General features: G+C 46.1%; 1 protein-coding gene across 1 annotated transcript; it reads right to left on the bottom strand.

Annotated features, from left to right (window-relative positions):
* Nucleotides 1-826: 826 nt before the first annotated feature.
* Nucleotides 827-2,844, bottom strand: LOC142310490 (E3 ubiquitin-protein ligase TRIM39-like). Its single transcript, XM_075348013.1, has one exon. The coding sequence runs from the start codon at nt 2,835-2,837 to the stop codon at nt 1,128-1,130; it is 1,710 nt and encodes a 569-aa protein (XP_075204128.1). The 5' UTR covers nt 2,838-2,844; the 3' UTR covers nt 827-1,127.
* Nucleotides 2,845-3,335: the final 491 nt, after the last annotated feature.

Genomic DNA, 3,335 nt, shown 5'->3' with positions numbered 1-3,335 from the left:
AAGAGGTGTCTACGAGACCCCCCCCCCATTACTAACCTTGTAAGTCAAAGGAAATAAACAAAAGCACAAAAAAATCCTTTGTTTGAAATACAAAAGTACAGGCACACTATTTCACCCATTTATTAACCCCCAAAACACCCTCACAGGTCCAATGTAATCCATAATGATGTCCCACAATGATCCTTGACTCTGCTACATCCACAGGCTGCGGTGCGCAGTGACATTAGAAAATGTGACCGGTCTCTGCAGCCTCTATAACACACTGAAGACAACAGGGAAGTCACCGGCTGTGAGAAGCGGAGACGTCAGTGAGGTCATGAGAGTTCACAGCTAGTGGTTCCCACGGTACCTCTGTGACCGCAGGTGAACTCATTCCCGGACTGTGTGACATGGTGGCAGTGCAGTACGGCAGTGGGTTCACCTGAGGTCACTGCTGGTGGTTCCCACGTACCCTCTATGTAAGCCTCCAGCTATGACTAAAGGTGAACTCAATGCCAGACTATCGGATTACATGGCACGGCGGCAGAGCAGTCCGGCAACGAGTTCACTTGGGGTCACAGTTGGTGATTCCCACGGTACCTCTGTGACTGCAGGTGAACTCCTCTTTTTAATTATTTTTTAACATGTTGAAATAATTTATTTTTTTTTTATATATATATATAAAAACTTTTGTTTTGGCTCCTATACTCGCATCTTCTATAGGATGATCTACCGCCGAAGCGCTGCGTTCTAATACGCAACGTGGGCATGGATTATACCCAATCTTCATAGATTGTGCTGGGGACGCAGGACGCATGCAGCTGCGCTGCGGTGCAGAACGCAGCGTAACTGCATGAAAATACGCTACGTGGGCACAGAGCCTAACATTCAAAGTAAATTATAGAAAAAACATAAAAAAATGTATTTTAAACTTGTTACAATTTTTATTGAAGGGTGATTCTCCGATCACTACGGCCCTCTAGTCACCGTTCCTGGCATCCCTGCTCTCATGTAGAGGTGGAAAGCTGGTATTGTCCAAGAGGCGTGACCATCGAGACACATCCATGGGACTGTTGTGTCCTTTATGTGGGACATTGGTGTGACCTTGGTAAATTCTTGAGTCGGACATCCATGGTTGTATTTCATGACTATGCGACACAGCACTCGTTGTTTGGTACATGGCTATCCTTCTTCTCCAGAGGTGATGGACGTTCCTTTGCCAGATTCCTTGTCAATGCCCCACATTCTATTTTACCTCGATTATTTATAATTCGGATCCAGACATCAGAGTTGGAACGATTGAGAAGGTGACTACACCAATTTGAGACATGGAAAGCCGGATGCAGGGGCTCAGTAAAGGTGGTTGTGAAGGTGTGAAGATGTTTGATGGTGTCACCCAGCTCATAAAAGGACAACTGGCCACCATCATAGTCCAGATAGATCCCATACTTGTTGCTTTGAATATGCATTCGTAACTTATCTACATGGTGATCGTGGACTACAGCAAGATGAATTAATTTGGACAAAGACCAGGACTTATTGTTGTCTCCAATGTAGAAGTTGGTCCCTTTCCTGTCCATGCTGGGGTAACACACGCCGATTCTCCACACTCCTGATCCACTGGTCTCCATTTCCCAGTAATGTCTTCCTGATGTGAAACTCTTGGTGCTCAGTACTTGATATTGCTTAAATCTCTGTGGTGTGTCTGGGACGTCCTGGACCATCTCCGAGAAGGACAGGGTCCTCTGATCTTCTGACACTCGTACATTGGTAGCATTTGTATTCATGTCCAGGAGTAGGTCTGTAGGATCCTCCTTGAAGATCCACACGTTGATGTTCTTGATTGTATCATGTATCTTGGATTGTGTATTCTCAAAGATCGATTGGACATCGAGATCCCCAACATTATGGATTTCAACAACTTCAGGATCTCTGAACCCAGTGTGGTTGTCCTCACCATCTGGCACTTTTAGGACTGGTAAAGGACCGGACATGTTACACAGCTTCTCTAGGTAATTTATCTTAAAGGCCAACTGATTTCTCTTTATTTCCATCCGATTGATCAATTCATTGGCTGAGAACGAAGCGATATGTAGGTGCCAGGACACGCTACGTAGGGCGTTTTTCTGTAGGACCTCAACCTGTTTCTTGACATCTGAGAACAGAAGGTTGAGCCTCTCTGTTGCATCCGTTGCTTGGTCCGTCACTTGTCTCACATGTTCCTGGTGATTCTTTATTTCTTCCTCAGTTTCCTTACATTTTGAGTTCAGTTTCTCTATGAGATCGTTGAGTTTCTCCTTCTGCTTCTTCTTTTTGGAGAAGTCAGCCAGTGTCTCCACCTGGTGTCCCTTGTGTTCTCCAACCAGACAACAGGTCACGCAGATGCAGGTAGAGTCCTCGATGCAGTAATATTCCAGGATCTTCTTGTGGATGGAACATTTTCTGCTCTCCAGATTAGTGGTGGGCTCACACAGGACATGTTCTTCCGCCTTGCTGTGAACCTTCAGGTGGTCCTCACACAGAGAAGCTTCACATAACACACAGGACTTCACAGCAGGTGCTGGAGCATTAACGCAGTAAGAGCATGGGACCTCAAACAGGCCCTGTGTTGGCGGGGTAGACTGGAGACGTCTTGTGATGTTGCTCAGGGCTATGTTCTTCTGCAGCGGAGGACGGTTCCTGGTGGTTGCTCTGCAGTCGGGGCAGCTGTAAGCTCCGGACCCTCGCTGTGTATCCAGCACCAGGGTGATACACTCCCGGCAGAAGTTGTGTCCACAGCTCAGGTTCACGGGGTCGGTGTAGACGCTCAGACAGATGGAGCAGAGCAGCTCGCCCCTCAGCTCAGCAGACGCCATCATGCAGGAAGTAGGCAGACTTTTAAGGCGGGGCACTGTCTTGTTAACCCATAGTTGCCCACTTTCACTAAACAACTGGGATGTGGATCCCAGAAACCCTCACCCTATATCCAGCGCCAGGATGTGACCCCAAAAAGTGTCAGAAAAGGGACTCCATAAAAAGTGTCAGAAGGGTGACCCCCTGAATAGTATTAGTGACCCCATGACTAATTGTGCTAAAAAAAGGACCCCTTAATTAACATTAATAATGCCAGTGAAATAACCCTATACAGTGGCATGTAAAAGTATGTGCACCCCTGGTCAAAATTACTGTTATTGTGAACAGTTCAGCAAATTGAAGATGAAATGATCTCTGAAAAGCAGAAAGTTAAATATGATACATTTTCTTTGTATTTGGATGATGCAAATGTTTGTGCACCCTGCATCGTTAGTACTTAGTAGCACCCCATTTGGCAATTATTACAGCTTGTAAACGCCTTGTAACCACGTCTTGTCTGAGGG

The sequence above is a fragment of the Anomaloglossus baeobatrachus genome, chromosome 5, assembly GCF_048569485.1.
Source record: "Anomaloglossus baeobatrachus isolate aAnoBae1 chromosome 5, aAnoBae1.hap1, whole genome shotgun sequence".
NCBI classification, from domain to species: domain Eukaryota; kingdom Metazoa; phylum Chordata; class Amphibia; order Anura; family Aromobatidae; genus Anomaloglossus; species Anomaloglossus baeobatrachus.
This window is presented reverse-complemented; position numbering and strand designations above follow the sequence as displayed.

Excerpts from the sequence above, each read along its gene's own strand:
- LOC142310490 (XM_075348013.1), bottom strand. The coding sequence starts at position 2,837 with ATGATGGCGTCTGCTGAGCTGAGGGGCGAGCTGCTCTGCTCCATCTGT.